The 26134-nt window shown below is 44.1% G+C and overlaps 1 protein-coding gene across 1 annotated transcript in view; it reads left to right on the top strand.

Moving 5' to 3' along the window:
- Positions 1 to 26134, top strand: part of scara5 (scavenger receptor class A, member 5 (putative)) — a gene marked incomplete at its 3' end in the record, with an annotated part of 446945 nt that overhangs the window by 215087 nt on the left and 205724 nt on the right. Inside the window, exon 8 of the mRNA XM_084314185.1 lies at positions 5834 to 5914. Within this exon, the coding sequence (XP_084170311.1) occupies positions 5834 to 5914 (81 nt within the window). The remainder of the gene's footprint in view (positions 1 to 5833; positions 5915 to 26134) is intronic.

Genomic DNA, 26134 nt, shown 5'->3' with positions numbered 1-26134 from the left:
GAGAACATCTCACCTGATGGAACCTAATGTGCACACGGAGTGGAGAACATCTCACCTGATGGAACCTAATGTGCACACGGAGTGGAGAACATCTCACCTGCAACATACACACATCGCTCTGTGAAATCTTTGTCAAATAGTCCACATACATTTACATTACACATTTTGTCATTTAGCTGACTCTTTTATCCAAAACGACTTACAAGTTTTGTACAACAAGTCAGCAGGAAGGGCAACTCTATCAGCTGAGTAACAATGTTCATCAAAGTGTTGAGTGCTACAGTGTAGGTTAGTATATTAAGTACATGACAGTAAGGTTAGTTAGGGTTAGATTTTCTTTATTTTTTTATTTCAGATATTGATTGAAGAAGTGTGTCTTTATTCGACGGCGAAAGATTGGACGGGTTTCGGCTGTCCTAACTGTGGTGGGAAGTTCGTTCCACCATTGTGGGGCAAGGACTGAGAATAGGCGGCTTCTCTTTGGTGACCCGGACCTCTGATAGGAGTGGGTCTGAGGCGGCCAGAAGATGCAGAGCGTAGGGGTCTTGAGGGTGTGTAGTTGGAGATCATTGACCGGAGGTAGGCGGGAGCCAGGTTGAGAGCCTTGAAGCGGATTCGTGCGGCAATGGGGAGCGAGTGCAGGTCCCTGAGAAGTGGGGCGACATGGGCCGACTTCAGTAGGTTTGAGATCAGGCGGGCCGCACAACAACACTACTTAATCGTTTTTGTGGATAGATCACACTAGATTGATCAACTTTACAACTAAGCATTTCCTGGCAGATAACAAGATGACATTTAACCTACAGATATTAGACAGTTCTGACAGAACGATATTGGTGTAACTAAGAAATTTTGATGGGATAAATGTTTTGAATGGATAGATATTTACAGTACAATGGGATTGATGGCTTTAGACCCCTGGTGGCAGATTACGGAACAGTACTTCCACAAGAAATTATATTGCGATCAACGCGAGCGCACAGCATGAGCGCCGCCTATTGCCACAGGTAGAATGGAGCTAGGAATACTTTACTCCCATCTGTACCTGTGTGAATAACCTAATGGAGGTCCTTTCTTTTTTTGTATCTACTTTTTCTCCCCCATTTTCTATTTTTCTCCCATCCCAATTTTGTATTATCCAATTCTTCCCTCCCCTGTCTCGAACGTTGCTAGACCATGCCTCCCACTGGTCGGCTGCAATGTGGATGAAGCATCTTTTCACCTGCACAGCACGATCTCTCAGTTGCGAGGAGTAACGCGTGGGAGGCTCACGCTGCCCCCGATACTTCCTGATTCTTCTGTACAGGCGCACCAACCGACCTGTAGGAGTCGCTGTCCACAACGTCCGATCCCCACCCACCGGCTATCCCACCCCCTAATACTGCCAATTGTATTAGTATGAACGACCAGCCAAGCCGGAAGCAACGCAGAGAGCTGGGCTCGAACCCAGCATCTCCTGCGTTAGTGGCGAGAGCCTTGCCCACTGCGCCACTTAGCCGCCCAATGGAGGTCCTTTCTATCTTATCATATTCATCTCGTCTTTTAAACAAGGACCACAATGGAATTATGCTTTTTAAACATTATTTATATTAGATTAGATACAAATGTATTTTCATTGTACAGCACGTACAGTACAACAGAAAGAAGCTGGCATTTAATCAGAGTGCAAAAGTGAATTAACAATATACAATGTTTAATACAAAGTGATTAAACTGGAGTATATACAAATGAACACTACTGAGTAATAATGCTAATCTGATGTATGTACAGTGTTACAGTATTATTAGGTACAGTGGTACAGGTATAAATACACTATGGTAGTAGTCATACTGGCCAGTGGTATAACTAGTAAGAGGATAAGGATGAACTTTATTAATGCCCTTGGGGAAATTCGGTGACATACACATACAACCACAGCCTCATTATACAAATATTCCACAATTATTACATTGACAGTAATAATGGCACACGTAAATTCACACAAGCGTGCCCATTTGTTGATAACATGCAGGACTACAGTAGATCTTGAGACAGCTTAATGCATATTTTCGCTGCCGCTCTGCAAGGCCACAAGGTAGAGCGTCGGCGCGAGTCAGAGGGAGGGGGAGGGGGTTGGGAGAGCTGGTCCCTAGCCACAGTCGCAGCTAGTGGTAGGGATTGGGAGGGCGAGACATCAGCTTCCTGGTGCCCCCCCTACCCACAGCATATCTATTAAGAGTAGGTAATAAATATTTAAACAAATATAGATATAGTAGATAGATACAGGTATTTAAACAGGACTATATGCAGGTCATTCAGACGGTTGTGGATAAATATACAGTATATACAGTAAATATATATATATATATATATATATATATATATATATATATATATATATATATATATATATATATATATATATATATGGTATAGACCGCATTATTGTACATGCCATCATAGAGTTATATGGGTAGACTATAGTTTGAGGTAGGTAGTTATGATCACGGTATAAGGCAGTTGTTGACAGGGAAAGCAGTAGGCAGGTTGAGTATAGCCAACAGAGGTTAGAGTTCGTACAGTATGAGTTCAGAGTTTATAAAGAGTTTATTTTGTTATCCTCGATGATTTCATAATGTATGCATGACCGTTGGCTGTGCATTCATTATTGTTTGTTGAAATAAACAAAACTAAACTAAACTAAAACTTAATAATAATAACTTTATTTGTATAGCACCTTTCATACAGTTCAACGTGCTTTATATCAGTAAGAAATAAGACATCAAATCAGTGTAAAACAAGCAGCAAGAGCAAAGCATAAAGTGAGATAAAATAATGCAGATATATTAATCGAATCATATCAGAACCTCACGTTCCAATAGGCTTCTGTAATCTGTTACAAAACATGATAAAGGTCAGAGTATGCACCCAGCGGATAGTGGGGCGTAGAGATAAAAGTAAAAATAAGTAAAATAATAGCAAGGGTAAAATGAGCAAACATACACATTAGGATCTAACATCCCAACAGGCCAACTTGTAACTAAACCTGGGACTGTAAGAAATTGCGTAAGAAATTGAGTTGTGAGTCCCGAGTTTCCTTGTGACATCAGAACCCTGGAACATCATCAGAACATCTGGAGCAAAACAAGGCCTGTGGTTCTCAGAACTGGGTCTGTGGTGCACCATGGTTAACATGCGGTTCTGAGAAGCCTGGTTCCACCACCAGCTGGGTCTCTGCTGCACCATGGTTAACATGTGGTTCCCATTGTGGCCACAGACGGAACAGAACTCTCACTTTCGTCTGTTCAGAGGTGTCTGTCTCTCTTTTTCTGTGCCTGTCTCTCTCTTACAGTTTCTCTTTCTCTCTCTCTCTCCCTCTCTCTCTCTCTCTCTCTCTCTCTCTCGCCCTCTCTCTCTCTCTCTCTCTCTACATTTACATTTACATTTAGTCATTTAGCTGACGCTTTTATCCAAAGCGACTTACAAGTTCTGTACGACAAGACAGCAAGAAGGGTACAACTCTATCAGCTGAGTAACAATGTTCATCAAAGTGTTGCGTGTTACAGTGTAGGTTAGTTTATTAGGACAAGTGCAGTAAGGTTAGTCAGGGTTCGATTTTTTTTTTTTTTTTTTTTTTAATCATTTCAGATAATGGTTGAAGAAGTGAGTCTTTAGTCGACGGCGAAAGATTGGACGGGATTCGGCTGTCCTAACTGGGATGGGTAGTTCATTCCACTCTCTCTCTGTCTCTGTCTCTGTCTCTGTCTCTGTCTCTGTCTCTCTCTCTCTCTCTCTCTCTCTCTCTCTCTCTCTCACACACTGTGCGTACGTGTGTGTGTTAATTACAGGGTGTGGTGAGATGTACGCTGTGAATCTATTACGTTTAGGCTTTTATGAGCTCTGAAGTGTGTTAATGAATGGGTTGATGTGAAGGAAAATGTCTGAAATAGATTTTGGTCACATGTTCAAAGTAAAAGCACAGGTAGTTTAAAAGACAAGCACATTGTTTGGAGTACTTGTACCATGGCTACCACTGTAGTACTAATGCAGTATGATGGACTTCTACCATGGCTACCACTGTAGTACTAATGCAGTATGATGGACTTCTACCATGGCTACCACTGTAGTACTAATGCAGTATGATGGACTTCTACCATGGCTACCACTGTAGTACTAATGCAGTATGATGGACTTCTATTATGGCTACCACTGTAGTACTAATGCAGTATGATGGACTTGTACCATGGCTACCACTGTAGTACTAATGCAGTATGATGGACTTCTACCATGGCTACTGTAACTGAGGGGTACAATTCCCTGACTGTATTGATAAGTATGGTATCATTAAACCACTACCGCTTTATGTACTTTAACTACTGGCCATACAGTACACAATATATGAATATGATGAACACTTCCCACAATGAAATCGGTTCCAGTCAAAGGTATTAATCAAGTATTTAATGGAGCAAAAGGTACATATGATACTTATATTACATTTGATTGCACTTGTAAGGCAAATGAGTATTCGTAGGCAAATCAACACTGAATGTCCATTCTCTGGTTACGCAGGAGGCAAGTATACAACCTGGCTCTTAGGGAATTATATCTATGGTACACTTAATGATATAGCGGGATATACTGGAAGGGGTCCTCCCGGTTGTAAGCCGGCAGGGGGGGTAGGAGAGCTGTCGGTAGTAGAACGTCTGGTCAACGATATCTAGGGAGACTTCGAGTACAGAAGACAGTGCGATAGACTCTTGATCCGCAGACGAATACAGCTTGGTTCTCTTGTAGGCTGTAGCTCCACAGTGAAGAAGAAAACTAGGCGGCCTCAGGCTCTCTGAGCGTCGACTCGACCTTGACTCCTCTCGGGGGTAAATCCAACACTCACAGGCGTCTGCGATTATCCGCTCCACAAATCACAGTACCAAAGCAAATATATATTCCAGCCGCACAGGGCTATGCAGACGTCGGGTAGGTAATCCAGTGTACATGTCCATTCGGTCCTCGCCTAGATCTCCTCGGATGAAAGCGCCATGTGGTCGGCCCAGCCTGGATAAGAATCTAGCTAACACGAGGAAGCGTTGGAGATGCTGGTCACTTTAGAACTCTAACCGCACGATGCACCATACACAATAGACTATTATTAACTTAATAGAAATACGTCGCACTCGACGGTACAGTGCCAAACTCTGACAATTCAGTTATTAATTCGCACGCGGTCTCAATGCTATTCTGGGGCCAAACAGGCCATACTTCACCGCACGTCGTATCGTGGGTGAGGCTTCACGTTGGTTACTAAGTTTCTGACTAAGTGCCTCTGTATTCACTTGCGCCATATTTATATGCACGGTGAACAAATAGTGCCACTCTCATTTCTGTCGCCGTATCCCTGGGCAGGGCCGGGGCTAGTACAGACATGTCTTGTCGGTAACTTTGAACTTGACTCCGGGGGCTGGTCCCCTGGCGCCTGGTCCTTTGTCCAATAGGAGAATGAACTATTATGGGCTATAGTAGGCTAAAGGGATATTCCGTGTATATGTACAAGGAATATACAAGGGATATCAAACGATATACAAATACTATTCAATATATATCAACAAATAAATATATATACTCGGTTTAATCTGATCCTTCGTAACAGCTACCACTAGACCAAATTGCATTGTTGTGTAATAAAGGCCTTGCACAGGATGTTTACAGTTGCTATGTACAAAACAAAGGTTTCTATGTTACATGCAGCCATGTTGGAAAGACAAAATAGAGGCCTATTCCATGCAAGTCCTCTATTTTGTAGTTGATATCACTGACTTGCTTTAAAAATGATTCACTGTTGTTCTTGTTTGTCCAGGACCCCCAGGACCAAAGGGAGAGAAAGGCGATGGTGGCCCCCTAGGACACCCTGGGGCCCCGGGCTTGACTGGTATCAGAGGTGGGTTTATATCTGTATTAATACACTTAGTAGTTTACACTGTCATCAAGATGTTACATTCACAAGTGTCATAGTGTCATACATACAGACATATCAGACAATCGGAACAATTAAGAGCACATTTTTTTTTTGTATTTTATTTTTTTATTCTTTTTAAACAAACATATAAACAAACATGACAACACACGATAAGATATACAAGCATTAATTGTCAGGGCACATCCAATGAGATCACCTTTTGGTTAGTTGTTTTATATAAGATATACCCATAATACCTGTTATCTAAAAAAAAAACCTACATACATATGCTCAGCTCGAACCCCCCCCCTCCCGGACCCCACCTTGAGAAGTACCTCCACTATCCCTCGCACCTAACCAGACACTACCATTATAAGCTAGCTTTTATTCTCTCCACCACTTCTAACCACATTGACATTTTGGATTCATTGAGACCCAGAATTCTTGCTGTAGATATTTCATGGTAAATTACATCGAGATATGTAAGAAACCAAACTTTACGGCACATTTTTTCCGGTTGAAACCAGCGTGATGCGATCAGCTTTTTGGCTACTGTGATACCCGATAAAACCAATCTCTTTAGCTGTGGATTCACTGCAAACTCGAAAACATCATTCAACAGCAATACCGAGGGGTGTACAGGTATATTCCAAGATACGAGTTTTGATATTTGTTGGGTCACATCTTTCCAGAATGCCTTAACTGGTGAGCAGTCCCAATACATGTGCATAAATGTCCCTTCGTCCCCATTTGTACATTGGGTGCATTTGGAATCTTGTTTGAGCCCCATTCGGCACAGTCTTATAGGAGTCAAGTATGTCCTGTGAATATAGTTAAGATTGATTTGTTGATGATCCGGGTTCCTTGATGTAAGTCGGACATTTGCCCAGGCTCCTTGCCAATCAAAGTCATTTTCCAGGTCTGGTATATCCCTCCTCCAGACAGAGTCAAGTTGGAGGGTTTCATACGAGGACGTTAGTAATTGATGATAAAATTCTGAAACAAAACCTCTCGATGTCTCTCTTGAGTAGAAGAATTTGTGGTATCTGTGGTGTTCAATTGGTCTGTCTAATGGAACACCGTGAGACTTCAAACATAGCTCTAACTGTTTGTGAAAAAGCCATGTGGACTTGGTGAGATTAAATTTTTTGCGTATTTCTTTATCACTACAAAAACCCTGTTTGTTAAAAACATCCCCTAATGAGTGTATGCCTTGCTCTTCCCATATAGGAGCACATTTTAAACACAAAACGGGTAACAATTTAAAAACAACTACGTATTGCAGTGACCTGATTGGTCATCAAGATTCTAAACAGACCCATAGACACTAGAGTGTCTAGTTTCAGAGTTTCCTGCAGGGTATTCCATGAGGTAGGGGCAGAGAAGCCAAAAGAAGATCTACTAAGTTCAGTACAAACTCTAGGTACTGTTAAGTGTAAGCCAATCACTGAATCACGTACGTCCAGTGGTCCATTCCAATAATGAAGTAATATAATTTGGACAGTCTCTAATTATGGCTTTATAAAGAAACAGATTCTAATGCAACTCTCTGCCAGAGAGGACCGCCAGACCTTATTATATAGGATACAATGGTGAGTACCATAACTATCCCCATCTCTCTGCCAGAGCGGACCACCAGACCTTATTATAGGATACAATATCTTACACCCCAATCTTGAGAGTTGGAACTAGGGATGTACCGATACCGATAATATGGTAGGCCTATGGATATGGACCTCATACCAGGGTAAAATTGGGAGAAAATCCAATACCAAGAAATGGGGAACATGCTAGAAATCAAAGCAAAGTGACTTGATTTGCTGCATCAAGCATGCATCAGCTACACACCCTCAAGACCCCTGCGCTCTGCGTCTTCTGGCTGCCTGAGACCAACTCCTATTCTGGCTCCCGGGGGGGTCATCGCCACACAACCACCACCAACTTATCATTAAACCGAAAATGGTCATTTTAATAAATTGGACCACAGAAATCCCTCAGTATCGTCTGTCGCAGACGCTGTCTATCTTCTCTCGCTCTCTCACCCACTCTTATAATCAGTGATCCAACACACATCAAAATATGATTGGCTAAACCACCTGTCACATCACAAATAAACTCTCATTGACTTGAACAACCACGGCATTCACATCAGCCGGCCAGTAGGCCCTGCAGTAGACATGACATGTTCTGCCTAGATACAAACAAGAGTACATTCTGGTTGGTCCTTTTCCATTCATGGAAATGAACCCTTTCCTTGTGAAGCCAATAGCAATGACAGAAACAAAATTATTAATTTAATAGTCTTCTTAAGTCTATACTGTTCAATAAAATTGATGGTCTAAGTCTATACTGTTCAGTAAACCTGATTGTTTAAGTCACTGATGGTCTACATCTATACTGTTCAGTCAACGGATGGTCTAAATCTATACTGTTCAATCAACTGTTCAGAAAACTGATGGTCTAAATCTATACTGTTCAGTAAACTGATGGTCTAAATCTTTTTTTTTGATCAAATTTTTTTTATTATTAATTACATGAAACAGGACAACACAATAACCACAGTAACAAAAAACATAACTTTCACAGGAGAATAACAAACAATAATAATACAGAATAATAAATTATAAAGACAAAAAGAAAAAGAAACAGCGTCCAACCTATCAAATATAGATGGCTACTTCAATAACAAAAAGGGTCTTCAAAACATGGCAACCTTTCCCCACCTTTACAAAGTGGAGTGACTTAAAAGATTGTTTATGAGAGTGTTGCCGCAGATTTACTGTAGATAGCCTAGGTCCCTTACACATGTTCAAGACTGCCAAACTTGCAGAAGGTAAAGTGTAAGAAGAAAGAAATTCTTCCTCCAAGTTGGTTGACAGGTCAATCAGTCTGTCAATATTAGTCTCTTGGGGAGATGGCATGTGAGTTGACATATAGCGCAGAATAGCTAAATACCAACCCCCCCTAAAATCCCCCCAGTCAAAGTTAAGAAGGACAAGACAAAAACCAAGACAGACAAGACATTTCCTCCTCCCCCTCCCCAGAGACCGCCGGACCCCCCCGATCAAGCGCCCCAACCCCGCTCAGCCGCACACTGCGGTCTTTACCTTCTCAGCTGCTGCGAACCACAGGTCAATTCCAGCCTGCCCTACCCCGATCACCCGGGCCGTGGATATCTCAAGATAAATCACATCCAATAGAGTTAGGGACCAGTTAATCATTGTAAGCTTCTCAGGCTCCTTCCATCTCATTGCTATTAGCTTCTTCGCTGCTGTGACGCCCGCTAGGACAACCCTTTTCAGTTGTACGGACGCGGGTAGTGTCGTTATATCGTTCAGGAGTAGCGTAACAGCTGTGAATGGGATAGTTAAGCCACACAGATCTGAAAGTTTGTCCGTTATTGACCTCCAGAAGCGGGCCACTGGTGGGCAATCCCAATACATATGCATATAAGTGCCAGTGGCCTTTTGAGAGCACAAAGTGCACCGAGAGTCGGTTATCAGTCCCATAGCAAATAGCTTCCTAGGTGTAAGATAGGTCCTATGAATATAATTAAAATTAATTTGCTGGTGATTGGGGTTGCGGGAAGATAATGCCACATTTGCCCAAACATCATCCCAGTCAAACTCGGGGTCCAACTCCGGTATATCCACACGCCAGATTGTATCCAATGATAAATTTTTATACGTGGATTGAATTAAGAGCGTATAAAAGTCGGAGACAAACCCTCTGGATGTCGTCCTGTCCACTATGAGCCTGAGGAAGGGGTGTGGGTGCAAGGCTTGAGCCCACGGTACGCCATGCGCCCTCAGTGCTGACCTTAGTTGAAGGTAAAGAAAGAAGGACTCGCCGGGTAGATCATAAAATTCTCTTAAGTCCTGAAACGCACGGAGGCCGTTCTTATCATAAATATCCTCCAGAGTATGCACTCCCCTCCTTTGCCATTGAGGAATATTAACCGGCTTGTGTCCAACAAGTAATTGCTGGTTATTAAAAATTGGAGAGTCCAGGTGCCAAGGGCATTTAACCCCACACGACCTCTGTACATTACGCCACGTTTGGATCACGTGAGTTATGATCGGTCCATACCTCAGCCGGCATTTCGCAATAGAGACAGTGGAGTACACTACATCCTGTAATCTTAGCGGAGACACCGCCGCCGCTTCTAAGGAGCGCCACGATACAGCCTCTACAGGGTCTAGCCAGCACATCAAAGGTCTCAGTGAAAAGGACCAGAAATACAGTTTAAAATCAGGGATTGCGAGGCCCCCATCTTGTTTCCTACGTTGAGTAGTAGCCCTTTTGATTCTCGGGCGTTTGTTATTCCAGACAAACTTAGATACCATCGATTGTACCTTGCGCCAGTGGTCTATTGGAGGGGGCAGGGGGAGCATTGAGCTAATAAAATTTATCCTAGGCAGGATGTTCATTTTGATTATGGAAGCCCGGGCTTGTAAGGAGTTAGGAAGGGACGACCACCTGTCTAGATCCTGGCGTATTTTATCATAAGTACCCGTGAAGTTGTACTTAGTAGTTTGGTTCAGCGTGGGGAATATCTCTATGCCCAGGTATTTGAAATGTTCTACTATGGGGATATCAGCTGGTAGTCGTACCGCCTTGGCCAGTTCATTAAGAGGTAGGCAGGCTGATTTGTTCCAGTTAATCTTAAAACCTGACAATTTACCAAAGTCGTCGATTATCCTCAATAATTTTGTGGCCGACCGGGAGGGGTCGTCCATGAAAATCAGCAGGTCATCCGCATAGAGAGCAATTTTGTGTGGAGTATTGTTGACCATTATGGGGACGATGTCCTCCGATTGCCTAATAAATTGGGCCAAAGGTTCGAGGGAAAGCGCGAACAGTCCCGGGCTCAGAGGGCAACCCTGTCTAGAAGATCTGGAGACTGGAAAGAGTGTGGAACAGTTTTTGCCTGTCAGTATCATCGCAGACGGCGAGGCATACAGGACTTTAATCATATGAATAAAACTCTTTCCAAGACCCATGACCTCAAGTACCTTCCACAGATATGACCACTCAAGTCTGTCAAACGCCTTCATGGCATCCAAAGACAGAACTGTGGATGGAGTTGTATTGTCTTTACTGTTATCGATTACATGCAACAGCCTCCTAAGATTATCTGCAGCCAGACGCCCCGGGATAAAACCAGTTTGATCGCAGTGTACCAATACAGACATAAATCTCTGCAGGCGACGGGCCAGCACCTTGGCAAACACCTTTAAATCGGCCCCGAGAAGACTCAAGGGTCTATAGCTACCACAATCATTGGGATCTTTGTCCTTTTTGAGAAGTAAAGAAATCAACGCCATATTGACATCTCTTGAGAACTCCCCTTGTTCGATAGCGTAATTGATCATATCGAGCATCAATGGACCCAGTTGGTCCCAGAAAGCTAAATACACTTCGGGTGGAATACCATCCCAGCCTGGCGCCTTACCCCTCTGCATTTCAACAATAGTCTCCCTCAATTCTACGAGAGTAATCGGTCTCCCCAGTTCCTTGGCCTCTTCCTCAGAAATGTGGGGTATCTCAAGCCCGCCAATGAACGATTCAAATCTAGAGTCATCCAGATTACCCTCTGAGCTATATAACTGTGAGTAAAACTCTTTAAAAGTGTCATTGATCTTTTTCGAATCAGTAGTGACTGCACCCTGGCTCGTCCTAATCGAGGGGATATCTGAGAAATGATCATTTGATCGTATTTTCATTGCCAATAGATGGCTAGGTCTGGAGCCGTGAAAATAGTAATTTTGTCTTGTCCTATGTATCAAAAACTCAGACTGTTGTTTAAGTATGGAGTTTATTTCTTTTTTGACTATCTTACGTTGTGTGTTTAGTCGTTCATTATAGTCAGTTTGCAAGGATGCGTATAGGTCCGCATATAATGATTCCAGTCCTTCTAGCTTTTTTGACCGGGATTTTCGCAAATTGGAGGCAAATAGTGTGACATGACCCCTGATGAATCCTTTCAATGCGTTCCACAGGACCCTAGGGTCTTCTACTGTGCCAACGTTGATCTGCAAAAATTCAGCTAGTTTACTCCTGAACTCAGAACAGAAGTCATCGTTCTTTAGCAAGGTCGAATTAAAACGCCATCTGGGAGCTCTTGCGGAGAGCCTGCCAAAGGTTGCCGTAAGGAAAATCCCCTTGTGGTCTGAGAGAGCCAAGGGAACCAATGAGACATCGAAACTATCAAACATATTAGGGGACGCGAATGCATAGTCAATTCGAGAGAAGCTTTTGTGTCTGGCTGACAGGTGAGAGTAATCTCTGAGGGTGGGGTTGCATAAGCGCCAGAGGTCTGAGAGCCCCGTGTCTTTGGCCCACATCCTGAGGGCCTTAGAGGCCCGTTTCTGGTCGCTCGTTTCAGAGGGCCCAGACCTATCCATCTCCGCATCCCAGCACGCATTAAAATCGCCACCCACAATGAGAGCGTATCCATTAAGTTCCAACATATTCTTCGTGATTGTATTATAGAACGCTGAATCAAATGTGTTAGGAGCATACAATGCTATTATAGCCATCTTCCTATGCAAGAATTCAACTTTTGCTATAGTAATCCTTCCCTCCGTGTCCGACCATACATCCAAGATTTTGATATCAAGGTTACGTCTTGTAACTATGACTACTCCTTTCGTCTTATCATCGGCTGAGGATGCGGAGATAACGTGATATTGCCGATTTGCCAGTCTTGACACGTCACCTACCATTAAATGCGTCTCACTAAGGAGAGCAAGGTCAATATTTCTCCTCTTCAATAGCCAAAGGACACTGGCACGCTTGTGTGGGGCGTTAAGCCCTCCTGCGTTCCAAATTAAAATATTCAATTTAGCCATGGTCGAGCTTGTATAAGTGCGTAGAGAACATACCCGTGCAGCCAGGCTGAGTACAGAGGTGCCGATCCCGGCGGGCCCGGACGGTCAATCCCAGGAGTTCAGAGGAGGAACACTTACACATATATAAGACAACAGTACATAGAACACATAAAAATACCACCCCAGCTACAACCCCCCCTCCTTCTACTCTAAACCCTAACCCACCCGTCCTACTATAAGTTCCTCTATACCCACTCTCCAATCCCCACCCTATGCCCCACCCACTGAGGATGGTCATCTTCCTATCACTTCCCACTAGAGACATGGATCAATAAGACGCTTCCCACTCCCACCCCCCTCTAGATAAACCCCTGAGTAAACCCCCACTAGTCCAATAAACACAAATAATAATAAAATAAAATTCAATAAAGATATCGGTCGAAAACCACCTGAGCCCTGGCCCCAACATGAGAAAACCATAATGGTAAAAATAGCCATTATTAAATAATAACTCCGCATCAACCTGCAGCCCTCTATTTCGGAATCTGCGCTTCAACATCACATTGTTATAGCCCAAAAAGGTATAGGAAAATTCAATACAAAATTAAATTAAAGCATCCCAGCCGATAGTCTAAGGCAGGTTCGGGTCACAGGTTAATTGTGCAAAATTGTGTGAACAGTGTCAATTAAACAATGACAAAAAAAAGGAGGAAGGAAAAAAAAAGGTTATGGTCAAAGTGCACCCCTTTAGCCGTCCCTCTGATCAGGCACAACGGCTGAAATGACCCAACCTATGTAAGATTAGAATTAAACACAATCATTCATTAATCAATCCGGGGATGGTAATAGGCAACACCTGACACCACCTGTCATCATACATTGTTTCAATAAAGATATCGGTCGGAGCAGTTAGTCCAAGGTAGGATCGAATCACATTTAAATTGCTCATTCAAATGCCATTAAAACATATAGGAAAATTCAATACAAAATTAAATTAAAGCATCCCAGCCGATAGTCCAAGGCAGGTTCGGGTCACAGGTTAATTGCTCATTCAATTGCCCTTAAAACAGCGACACTAATTATTATATAATTACTCAGCATCAACCTGTAACCATCTACCCTGGAGTCTGCATATTAATGTATCAACGTTATAGCATAAGTGCCTCACGGAAAATTCAAAACAAAATTAAGGCTTGTCAGTAGTTAGTCCAAGGTAGAACCGGATCACATTTAAATCGCGCATATAGATGACATAAAAACAGCGACAGTAGGAAAGAAAAAAGAAAGGAAGAGAGGGTAATGGCTAGAGTGCAAGCCATATAACCATATAGCCATTAAGTGCAAGCCATACCCGACCCAACCTGTTATCAAATATTGTTTATGCATATTCAACCGACCTTGGCATCTACTTTGGATCACCAAAGCTCAAAACAACCTGGATATAAAAATAAAAAGCATACCAGAAGTTAGTTAGGGACTCGGTCACTCTTGAACTGTGCAAACCAATGTCCCTTTGAACAGCAACAGCAACCAAAATACGTAACCATTAACGAATGTCTCAGCGCAGACCATAGTCGAAGCCCGCTGGCTAGCCCGAGGCTAGCGCGTAAGCTAGTGACGAATCCGGATAGCACGTTAGCCTACTATGTACATTGTTCAGCTAGCTCGTTAGCTTCCAAAGAGGCGATACACAAGTACGACCATGAGGTCAGCTTTAGCAAGTAACAGAAGTCATTGGGAAGCCCCGCTAGTTGGATGGGCAGAGGACAGTTAGCATGTCTGGGCATGACAGCAAGTGTTTGTGAATAGTCGACCTAATCAATGTATATAGGCCCAAACCGCCAAGTCACTCACCCTCCATAGATATCAAGCAACAGACTCGGGTGTCTTCGCGAGATATTCCTTCGCTTTAGCCAACGACCAAAACAAACGCTGACCACCGACCTTCTCCAACACAGATAGTTTCGCGGGAGCGAATAACGTGGGCCTCAGGCCTAGTCTCCATAGCTTAGTCAGGACCACCTTGTACTCGGCTCTCTGAGCTTGAACCTCCGGTGTAAAGTCCTCGAAAATGGCCACTTTGTGATCGCCAAACCTCAGAGTACCCCTTCTGGTACGAGCCGACCGCATGATGATTTCTCTCTGTTGGAGTCTGTTCAGCTTGACTATGATGGGCCTCGGTTCTTTGTTCACGCCGGGAGAAAACCTGCCCGCTCTGTAAGCCGACTCACAGATAGGAGGCGAGGGGAGGACGTCCGTCCCTAGTATCTTCTGCAGCAGTTCGGGCATGGTCTCAGAGAGACGGCCTTCACCGCTGGTCTCCGGTACTCCAACAATCCTGACGTTGTGGCGTCTATCCCGGGACTGCATCTCCTCCATCGCCGACTGTAGTTTGTTGACTTCAGCCTGCCTAGCCAGCAGGGCGGATTCAAGACCCGCCATCTTCTCACACTGTGATGATACCTCCGTCGTTAGCATGGCTAGTTCGTTAGCATTAGCCGATGAGGCAGCGTGAATCGTCTCCATCTTGTCTGTCAGCGGGACTACCGCCAGCCGTATTTCTTCTGATATCTCACGACGGAGGCTGATACAGAAATCCGCCAGCACTTGCTTCTGTGCTTCAGCGATGCGTGCCTCAGAGTCTGCGTGTACTTTCTTCTGTGCTTCAGCGATGCGTGTCTCAGAGTCTGCGTGTAGCTTGGTCATGACCAAGAGCACAGCTTCGCTTAACTCCCCGACAGCGGGAGACGGTACGGCCATGCTCGGCGGTGTCGGTGTCGTGCCTAACTCTTTCATGGCTCTGGTTTCCACCCCCGCCATCGTAGAAAGTCGAAAAAAGTTGATGAATGTATACTAAACACGACGACCTAGCAAACAGATAAAAAACAAATAAAAATAAAATAAAGACTAATGGGGAGAAACGTATATTCAGCACGGTAGAAGGGAGCTCATGTGAAAACACGTCTACTCCATGATCGCTCACAGATCACTGATGGTCTAAATCTATACTGTTCAGTAAACTGATGGTCTAAATATATACTGTTCAGTAAACTGATGGTCTAAGTCTATACTGTTCAGTAAACTGATGGTCTAAGTCTATACTGTTCAGTAAACTGATGGTATAAGTCTATACTGTTCAGTAAACTGATGGTCTAAGTCTATACTGTTCAGTAAAACTGATGGTCTAAGTCTATACTGTTCAGTAAACTGATGGTCTAAGTCTATACTGTTCAGTCAAACTGATGGTCTAAGTCTATACTGTTCAGTAAACTGATGGTCTAAGTCTATACTGTTCAGTAAAACTGATGGTCTAAGTCTATACTGTTCAGTAAACTGATGGGCTAAGTCTATATTGTTCAGTAAACTGTTCAGTAAACTGATGGTCTAAGTCTATACTGTTCAGTAAACTGTTCAGTAAACTGATGGTCTAAGTCTATACTGTTCAGTAAACTGATGGTCTAAGTCTATACTGTTCAGTAAAACTGATGGTCTAAGTCTATATTGTTCAGTAAACTGATGGTCTAAGTCTATACTGTTCAGTCAAACTGATGGTCTAAGTCTATACTGTTCAGTAAAACTGATGGTCTAAGTCTATACTGTTCAGTAAACTGATGGTCTAAGTCTATATTGTTCAGTAAACTGATGGTCTAAGTCTATACTGTTCAGTAAACTGTTCAGTAAACTGATGGTCTAAGTCTATAATGTTCAGTAAAACTGATGGTCTAAGTCTATACTGTTCAATCAACTGTTCAGTAAACTGATGGTCTAAGTCTATACTGTTCAGTCAAACTGATGGTCTAAGTCTATACTGTTCAGTAAACTGATGGTCTAAGTCTATACTGTTCAGTCAAACTGATGGTCTAAGTCTATACTGTTCAGTAAACTGATGGTCTAAATCTATACTGTTCAGTAAACTGATGGTCTAAATCTATACTGTTCAGTCAACTGATGGTCTAAATCTATACTGTTCAATCAACTGTTCAGAAAACTGATGGTCTAAATCTATACTGTTCAGTAAACTGATGGTCTAAATCTATACTGTTCAGTAAACTGATGGTCTAAGTCTATAATGTTCAGTAAACTGATGGTCTAAGTCTATAATGTTCAGTAAACTGATGGTCTAAATCTACACTGTTCAGTCAACTGTTCAGAAAACGGATGGTCTAAATCTATACTGTTCAGTAAACTGATGGTCTAAGTCTATACTGTTCAGTAAACTGATGGTCTAAGTCTATACTGTTCAGTAAACTGATGGTCTAAGTCTATACTGTTCAGTAAACTGATGGTCTAAGTCTATACTGTTCAGTAAACTGATGGTCTAAGTCTATACTGTTCAGTAAAACTGATGGTCTAAGTCTATACTGTTCAGTAAACTGATGGTCCAAGTCTATACTGTTCAGTCAAACTGATGGTCTAAGTCTATACTGTTCAGTAAAACTGATGGTCTAAGTCTATATTGTTCAGTAAACTGTTCAGTAAACTGATGGTCTAAGTATATACTGTTTAGTAAACTGTTCAGTAAACTGATGGTCTAAGTATATACTGTTCAGTAAAACTGATGGTCTAAGTATATACTGTTCAGTAAACTGATGGTCTAAGTCTATACTGTTCAGTAAACTGATGGTCTAAGTCTATACTGTTCAGTAAACTGATGGTCTAAGTATATACTGTTCAGTAAAACTGATGGTCTAAGTCTATACTGTTCAGTAAACTGATGGTCCAAGTCTATACTGTTCAGTAAAACTGATGGTCTAAGTCTATACTGTTCAGTAAAACTGATGGTCTAAGTCTATATTGTTCAGTAAACTGTTCAGTAAACTGATGGTCTAAGTATATACTGTTCAGTAAACTGTTCAGTAAACTGATGGTCTAAGTCTATACTGTTCAGTAAAACAGATGGTCTAAGTATATACTGTTCAGTAAACTGATGGTCTAAGTCTATACTGTTCAGTAAACTGATGGTCTAAGTCTATACTGTTCAGTAAACTGATGGTCTAAGTCTATACTGTTCAGTAAAACTGATGGTCTAAGTCTATACTGTTCAGTAAAACTGATAGTCTAAGTCTATACTGTTCAGTCAAACTGATGGTCTAAGTCTATACTGTTCAGTAAAACTGATGGTCTGAGTCTATACTGTTCAGTAAACTGATGGTCTAAGTCTATATTGTTCAGTAAACTGTTCAGTAAACTGATGGTCTAAGTCTATACTGTTCAGTAAACTGTTCAGTAAACTGATGGTCTAAGTATATACTGTTCAGTAAAACTGATGGTCTAAGTCTATACTGTTCAATCAACTGTTCAGTAAACTGATGGTCTAAGTCTATACTGTTCAGTCAAACTGATGGTCTAAGTCTATACTGTTCAGTAAACTGATGGTCTAAGTCTATACTGTTCAGTCAAACTGATGGTCTAAGTCTATAATGTTCAGTAAACTGATGGTCTAAATCTATACTGTTCAGTAAACTGATGGTCTAAGTCTATACTGTTCAGTAAACTGATGGTCTAAGTCTATACTGTTCAGTCAAACTGATGGTCTAAGTCTATAATGTTCAGTAAACTGATGGTCTAAATCTATACTGTTCAGTAAACTGATGGTCTAAGTCTATACTGTTCAGTAAACTGATGGTCTAAGTCTATACTGTTCAGTAAACTGATGGTCTAAGTCTCTACTGTTCAGTAAACTGATGGTCTAAATCTATACTGTTCAGTAAACTGATGGTCTAAGTCTATACTGTTCAGTAAACTGATGGTCTAAGTCTATACTGTTCAGTAAACTGATGGTCTAAGTCTATACTGTTCAGTAAGTCTATACTGTTCAGTCAAACTGATGGTCTAAGTCTATACTGTTCAGTAAACTGATGGTCTAAGTCTATACTGTTCAGTAAACTGATGGTCTAAGTCTATACTGTTCAGTCAACTGTTCAGTAAACTGATGGTCTAAATCTATACTGTTCAGTAAACTGATGGTCTAAATCTATACTGTTCAGTCAAACTGATGGTCTAAGTCTATACTGTTCAGTCAACTGTTCAGTAAACTGATGGTCTAAGTCTATACTGTTCAGTAAACTGATGGTCTAAGTCTATACTGTTCAGTAAACTGATGGTCTAAGTCTATACTGTTCAGTAAACTGATGGTCTAAGTATATACTGTTCAGTAAACGGATGTTCTAAGTCTATACTGTTCAGTCAACTGATGGTCTAAGTCTATACTGTTCAGTAAACTGATGGTCTAAGTCTATACTGTTCAGTCAAAGCGCTGGATGGGATCAGTACTATTGGCTGATGGGGTTAGTTTAGTGTCCAGGGTGAGAAGAGAAGAGTGATACGGGTGCATCTCTAATTGCACCCAGAGAGGTGTCACTCAATATGACATCACCCTAAAACATTCCTAATCCATGGGAAATTAGCGTCGGCATCTGACTGTTACAGTTCATCCATAACAGGAGGACGATAGTCTGAGGGCCGCCGGCTAAAGCCAGGCAGCTCGGCGAGGCTAAACACAGCTGTCATTTCTCTGCTCTCCAGAGTGTCTCCGTTTCTGTCCCGGGAGGAAAGAGAGAACTGCTGTTGTTGAAATGTCAGCCTGAACAAGACGATGTCCATGATGATTGTTGGACGTCGGTGTCCCAGGATATCACTACTGGTGTTACATTACACGCTCACCTGCCAAACTATCAGTGGGAACCCTGCCGTATTCGGTCCAAACAACTCGCTTATCCTTAGGCTTAAGGCCCTTGAGTCTTTGACCTTGTATATCATGACTCTTGAGAGTGGGTTTGAGCATTAACAAGCATTAAAGGTAGAATCTGTAATGCTGTGAAACAAATGTGACCTCTAGCTTGGTGTTTGGTATTGCACTTTGCTTATACATTTGAATAGAGCCTCAGGGATAGGTCTTCTATCGAAGTCCTCCAGGAGATTCCACTGAAACCACTCTGCCCCCCCCCCCCCACCTAACAGAATAATGAGAACAGAATGGCAACAACAGGAGAAACATTGATTAATCCTCGGTTTACAAGTCTGGTTTGAATAGCGGGACAAGTTAATCCAGATGCTTTCAGGGGGCCCCCCCTCTCCGTGGCCTGGTGACCCTCTCTCCTCCACCACCTCATTCACTGCCCCCCTCCCCCCTCCCCCCTCTCATCCTTGCCTGACACTGTAGTTCTCATAGGGGTTTTCCAAGAACCTGAAACTGATACCCCTATAGAGCATGGTTCCAGGAAGGATTAAGTGGGATGGTGAGGTACTGTATGGCGCAGACAGGAACGGGGAGGTCATTTATTAGTGACACTGACAATCAAAACATTATGTTCCCATAGACGGTGTAGTGGTTAAGACCCCCTGCTGGCCTGGGATCAGATCTCACCAAAACCTTCTCCCCTGTGTCTCCTCTGTCTCTTTTTTATTTCTCTCTCTCTCTCTCTTGCTCTCTCTCGCTATCTCTCTCTGTCTCTCTCTCTCTCTCTCTCTCTCTCTCTCTCTCTCGCTATCTCTCTATGTCTCTCTCTCCTCTCTCTCTCTGGATGTCTATCTCTCTCTCTGTATGTGTGTCTCTCTTTGTCTGCCTGTCTGTCTGTCTCTCTATTTATCTCTTACAGACTCTCTCTCTCTATGTATGTCTGTCTGTCTGTCTCTCTCTCTCTAGCTACTCAATACTCAATACCTACTCAGCTTTCTGTGTAGCTGAAGCTAAAGGTGTCAAGTTACAGCATACTGGACCATGATGCTAACCATAAAAACCTAGTATATGGCTGGACCGTTTGTGGTCAATGTTAGACATTTTGGCCAATTCCACTTCCTTGTTTACCAGTGATGTCATTTGTCGGTCACCTGATCCAGTGGCCCAATCATGTAACTTCCTCACTCAGTGACATTTGCATTAGTGAGCAACTGCTACAGCTGTGAATGAGTTAGTGACATTGACCAGTCATAGAGGTGCTTCATATCTAAACACTAGGATACATTGGCTGTTGATAGGATCTGTGGCCATTTTTCCACCTGAGAGGATAATTAATGTTAGCAGCTTTAATCAGTAAGTATATTCTCAACCAAATAATCAATAAGATAAGATAAGATATTCCTTTATTGATCCCCTTGGGGAAATTCAGGCATCATAGCAGCATGGGGGACGGGGAGGGGAGGTACAGGTAGTAAAAACAATATAACAAGTCAATATAATTAACTAACTAACTGAAATATACAGTATTCACATAAGGTTCAGTATGCATAAGGTAGTGTTATTGTCCTTTTTAGGTTCCTAGTAGTTGGATGTCTGTATGCTGTTTCTGTATGCTGTATACAGTATTCAAATAATAATGACACGGACGCGGTGTGTAGTTAAGTCATGTAATAATAATCTGACGTAACATCTTCCCGAGCACGGGTGTAAACATCACAGGCCTCACTAGAGGATTGCCGATGGCATCGATCAACCTAGGTCTGGAACATCCTCCTTTTCCAAGTGAACTAACACATTTGAACAAGTGCTAAACTGTATGGTAACAACACATTTGAACGTAGTGCAAAATCTCAGTTTCCAAATTAACCAACAGATGGTTAACAACAACAGCATTGAACAAACAGTATGTTTTACAGTATGTTTTTGTTTTTTGTTTTTTTCCTTCTTTTTTTGTACAACAGCTACATCACATTTATCACATAGTGAGTTTCTGAGGTGGTTTAGATAGCCGTCCAACCCTTGTGTAAGTGCGCCCATCTGAAAGCGGGGCACTGACTGGGCCAGAAAAGGCCTTGGGTGAGAGTCTGACCGGGCTTGGTGGCTCAGTCACCGCTGGGAGAGCCTCTACAGTCTCTGGAGCAGAAATATCTGGAGCTCGTGCTGCCTCAGGCCCATTTGTTTCGTGTGTGTCCCTCACCGTTGGCTCAGCTACTCTGAGGTCTACTCTGTTACGACGGTACAGGTAGCCCTCAACATTAACCAGATACGATCTTGGCGCCACCCTTTGGAGGCAGGTCCCGACTCTCCATTGGCCAGTGTTATCACCCGGCAGGGGTTTCATCCTGACAGCCTCCCCGACTTCCAGCTCCGGCAAATCCCGGGCAGATCTGTCATAGTAGGATTTCGCAAGTTGCTTCCTGTGGCGCAACTTTTCCATGACCCCCAACACAACCGCTGGTTCGAGGAGCCTGTTCGTAGCCGGGATGGACGTCTTCAGTCGGCGGGACATGAGGCGTTGTGCCGGGCTGCTTCCCATGTTTTCAGTGGGAGTGTTCCTCCAGTGCAGTATGGCCTTCCATGGGTCATCACCATCATGCGCGGCTTTGCGCAGTAGATTCTTCGCAATCTTCACAGCAGACTCCGCCTTGCCGTTCGCCCTCGGGTATCTTGGAGAGGAAGTCACATGCTCGAACTCCCATTCGGAGGCAAAGCGTTTGAACTGAGCGGTAAACTGAGGGCCGTTGTCTGTAATGACCCTTTCTGGTTGGCCATTTCGTGCGAATTGTGCTTTACATCGCTTGATGATTGTCTCTGCGGACATGTCGGGGAGGAGCTCAATCTCCCAAAAATCTGAATAGTGATCGACTATGAGAAGGTAATCCTTCTGCCTGTGGCTGAACAAGTCCATACTTAAGATTTGCCACGGCCTGGTAGGTAGCTCATGTGAGAGCATTGTCTCCCTCTACTGGTTGTGGGCATACACATTGCAGGTTGAGCAGGTGCTCACAAAGTCCTTTATTTCTGTCTGCATGTTGGGCCAATACAGAGTCTCATGAGCGTGTCGGTAGCATGCTTCTCCTCCTATGTGACTCGAATGTATGCGTGTCAGCATCTCTGGGCGCAGAGACTTTGGGATGATTACTTTCTGCCCACGGAAAATAATTCCATTCTGCACACTGATCTCGTCCCTGAAAGGCCAGTACTCTCTAGCGATGATAGGTGCTTCTTCCTTTACATCTGGCCAGCCGACTAGAACTGTGTTCTTCAGTGCCTGCAGACACTCATCTCGGTCGGGGTGCTGCCTGATTTGCTCCAGACGCTGGCTACTCACATTCAAGTAGTCCGCCTGATTCACACACTGCACATCCTCTTGTTCCTGCTGCAGAGAACAGATGGCGTGTCGCTGGTATATTGTTCCTCTGCCAGCGCAATCTGCTGTAGCCCTGCTGAGTGTGTCACTGATGAACATTTCCGGGCCTGGTTTGTAGATGACCCTCAGGTCGTAGCTCTGCAGAGTCATGAGCATACTCTGAAGTCTCTTGGGTGCATTTAGGAGCGGCTTGCTGAAGATGGAAATCAGAGGCTTATGGTCTGTTTCTGCTGTGATTGGGTCGCGGCCGTATAGGTAATGATGGAACCTCTGGCAGGCGAAAACAATGCTGAGACACTCTTTTTCAATCTGCGCATAGTTCTTTTCCGTGGGGGTCAGAGCCCTCGAGGCAAATGCGACTGGCTGGCCTTCCTGCATGAGGCAGCACCCGAGACCGCTCTGACTGGCATCGCTCTGGACTGTGATTGGCTTAGTCACATCATAGTAGCACAGGACGGGCATGGTCGTAGCCAGTGACTTGAGCTCACGAACCGCTGTCTCATGTTTAGGCAGCCAGTGCCAGGGCGTGTCCTTGTCCAGCAGGCGTCGCAGCGGCTCGCAGACACTTGATAGATGCGGCATGAACTTGGCCAAGTAGTTGGCAAAACCAATGAGACGCTGTACACCTTTGGCGTCCGTCGGGTTGGGCATGTCGCTGATGGCTCTCACCTTCTCCGGGTCAGGCTTTAGCCCTGCAGATGAGAGGATGTGGCCATGAAACTGCACCTCGGCCACCTTGAACTGCAGCTTCTTCAGGCCTAGACGCAGTTTGACCTCGTGGCAGCGCTCCATCAACGCCACAAGCTTGGCGTCGTGGTCACTCTCAGCCTCCTTGTCTGTGTCCCCGCAGCCCACGACCAGGATGTCATCTGCGATGGGCTCGATGCCTTTCAGACCGGCCAGGAGTTCATGCTGCTTACGCTGATACACCTCGGGTGCCACGGAAACTCTGAATGGTAGTTTGAGCCACCGCTTCCTCCCCCAGGGGGTCCAGAACGTGGTCATGAGACTGCTCTCATCGTCCAATTTGCACTGCAAGAATGCATCCCGGGCATCCACTAAGGTGAAGACTCTGGCCTTCGGCAGTTTGTACAAGACGTCCTCCAAGGTAGGCATGATGTAGTGTGAACGTTTTAGAGCCTTGTTCAGAAACTTTGGATCAATACATATTCTCAGTTTCTCTGGCTTCTTCACAATCACCATGTTGCTAATCCAATCTGTAGGGTCTGTGACCGGCGCGATGTGGCCATCAGCCTCATACTTGTCCAGCTGGGCCTTGACTGCTGCTTTCATTGCGATGGGGACGTTTCGAGGGGCGCTCTGAACTGCAGGAACATTGGGATCCAAGTCAAAGTGGACCTCCCCCGGGACAGATTCTACAGGAGAGTTGAATACGTCACTGTACTTGTTGATCAGCTGTTCCTTAGTGAAGCCTCCAGGCTGTGCATGTTCCACTTTCAGCACGTCCTCTGGAATTGTGAACTGCATGAGACCTAACCGTTCACAAGTGGAGCCTGACAGTAGAGGGTGCTGGCTAGTCTTCACAATTTCAAATGAGAGTTTGTACACTTGGCCTCTCACTGTACAGTCAGTTTCAAAAATCCCCATAGAACTCAGTGTTTCCCCAGAATACAGCTTCAGTCTCGTATCACTCGGGCAGAGTGGTGCCTCAGGAGCCAGCCTTTTTTGTCTTGGAAACCCATTACATTACATGTGGCTCCAGAGTCCAGCTGACATTGCTGTGTCTTGTTGTGGAGTCGTAGTGTCACAAACCATTTCTTTCCTTTGGTGTGCACTGCACCGATCGACTCCTGCATGTACAAGTCCTCCTCACCACTGTTGTGCTCTGAGCATTCCGCTGTATTTTCCATACAGTTGACTTTTCCATCAGTGTATTCCTTTCTGCTTTTTTGACACACTTTAGCAAAATTATTATTTGTTCCACAAGATTTACATTGTTTCCCAAATGCAGGGCAATGTTCTTTGCCCCTTGAATGCGAATTGCCACAGTATTAGCAAGGATTACCTGTGTCTCCGAATCTGGGTGGATTGCTCTGCTTCCATTGGTTGTGTCTGGAATGTTGTTTGGCAACAGCGTGCACGGCTTCCGTGTGGAGACTTGATGACGCAATCTCCATCACTCTCATTCGCATGTCAGTTTGTTCCGTTGCGCGGCACATCTCGATAGCAGAGATCAACGTAAGTCCCTTTTCCCTCAACAACCTGCGCCTGATGCTCTCGTTGGCAACACCAAGGACTATCTTGCCACGGATCATTTTCGTCTTTCAACTGTCCATATTCGCATGTCGCTGCCCTTTCTCTCAGCCTCATCACAAACGTATCAATCGATTCTCCTTCTTCCTGTTTGCAACTCCCGAAAACGTACCTCTCATAGATAGTGTTCTTGGCTGGCTTGAAATACTTCTCCAATTCGTCCAGTATGACGGCGGGATCCCCTTGACCGTCTACAGAGAGGTTCAGGTTATGCCGGTAAATGTGTCGGCATTCACTTCCCATCGCGCTCCGTAGGGTTGCAGCTTGTATTCTTTTGTCCTTATCCAATATGCCCGTGACGAGTACATAGTCTTCATATTCGGACCGAAAAATCTCCCAATTGACGCTCCAATCGCCTGTGAAGCTCATCGGAGACGGTGGTGGAAAATTAACGTTAGCCGCCATGCTAGCTGCCGCTGGTGAGCTCCTGGGTAACGTTACTCTCTCACTTTCATCCTGGCTCTCTCGTTCAGTAGATGAACCGCTGCTGGAGTCCGAATCCGACATAAACTAGTCTTCCAACAAATAAAATACTAGTTCCAGCTTCTGACACCATGTTTCTGTATGCTGTATACAGTATTCAAATAATAATGACACGGACGCGGTGTGTAGTTAAGTCATGTCGCTAGAGGATTGCCGATGGCATCGATCAACCTAGGTCTGGAACAGTCCCTGCCCACTGTTGTGGAGCCTGATGGTCGCTGGTATGAAGGACTGGCCGAGGCGGTTAGTTGAGTGTCGGGGGGGGGGGGGGGGGGGGGGGCCTATGAGTCTGTGACTGAACGTGCTTCTCATCTTGACTAGCTTGTCGTAGAGGGGGTGGAAGGGATTCTCCAGGATAGCAGCCAGCTTCCTTCTCATCCCCCTCTCTGCCATCACCAGCTCGACTCCCACCACGGAGCTAGCCTTCCTCACCAGCTTTTTGTTGGTGTCCCTCGAGTTGATGTAGCCCCCCCAAGCATGCCACAGCATAGAAGAGGACGCTGGCCACTACGGACTGGTAGAATGACTGCAGCAGTCTGTTGCAAACATTGAAGGACCTGAGT

This window comes from Notolepis coatsorum (genome assembly GCF_963971535.1).
Source record: "Notolepis coatsorum genome assembly, chromosome: 5".
Classification (NCBI taxonomy): domain Eukaryota; kingdom Metazoa; phylum Chordata; class Actinopteri; order Aulopiformes; family Paralepididae; genus Notolepis; species Notolepis coatsorum.
This window is presented reverse-complemented; position numbering and strand designations above follow the sequence as displayed.